Here is a 464-nt window from a genome sequence, read left to right on the forward strand (position 1 = left end):
CCCTCCCCCGGTCCAAGGTCCGAGCACCCCCACCCCCGCTCGCCAGGGCTCCAGCTCCCGCCCCAGCTGCCCAGACTTCCAGTTCGTCGGGGACCAGCGGCCGGGAGCAAACTTCAGCCGCCGGCGGCAGCGCAAGCCCAGCCCCCTCAGCCGCCTCCTCCGGCTCCCGCCCTCCGCTGGTCGGCCCAGATCGTACGTGCGGTGACTCTGGTGGGTGGGCAGGGCCCGCGTGGGCGGTGAGACTCTATCCCGGTGCCCTCCCACCTAGCGCGCGCCCCCTCCCCCTACACCTACGAAGATAGAGGGGAAGCCGCGAGCCCGGTGCCCAAGGACCCGCGTGGGGCACGGAGTCCCCCACGCGCGCGCTCGCACGCACGTCCCCAGCCCTTACCTTGGCATGGTGAAGGTAGAGCAGCAAGGCAAGGCTCCAATGTACCCAAGAGAGCAGAAAGTTCATGGTTTCG

The 464-nt window shown here is 70.3% G+C and overlaps 1 protein-coding gene across 5 annotated transcripts in view; it reads right to left on the bottom strand.

Annotated features, from left to right (window-relative positions):
• Window positions 1-458, bottom strand: part of VEGFA (vascular endothelial growth factor A) — a 14,159-nt gene extending 13,701 nt beyond the window's left edge. For 4 of the 5 annotated variants that reach the window (XM_010863112.1, XM_010863107.1, XM_010863106.1 and 1 more), the window contains exon 1: window positions 392-458. In XM_010863112.1, the coding sequence (XP_010861414.1) occupies window positions 392-457 (66 nt within the window). In that variant the 5' untranslated portion in view covers window position 458. Of the gene's footprint in view, window positions 1-33; window positions 369-391 lie in introns of those variants that run through there. The other variant, XM_010863109.1, reaches the window with a different exon arrangement.
• Between the last annotated feature and the right edge of the window lie 6 nt (window positions 459-464).

Source organism: Bison bison, unplaced genomic scaffold (assembly GCF_000754665.1).
Source record: "Bison bison bison isolate TAMUID 2011002044 unplaced genomic scaffold, Bison_UMD1.0 scf7180017864487, whole genome shotgun sequence".
NCBI classification, from domain to species: domain Eukaryota; kingdom Metazoa; phylum Chordata; class Mammalia; order Artiodactyla; family Bovidae; genus Bison; species Bison bison.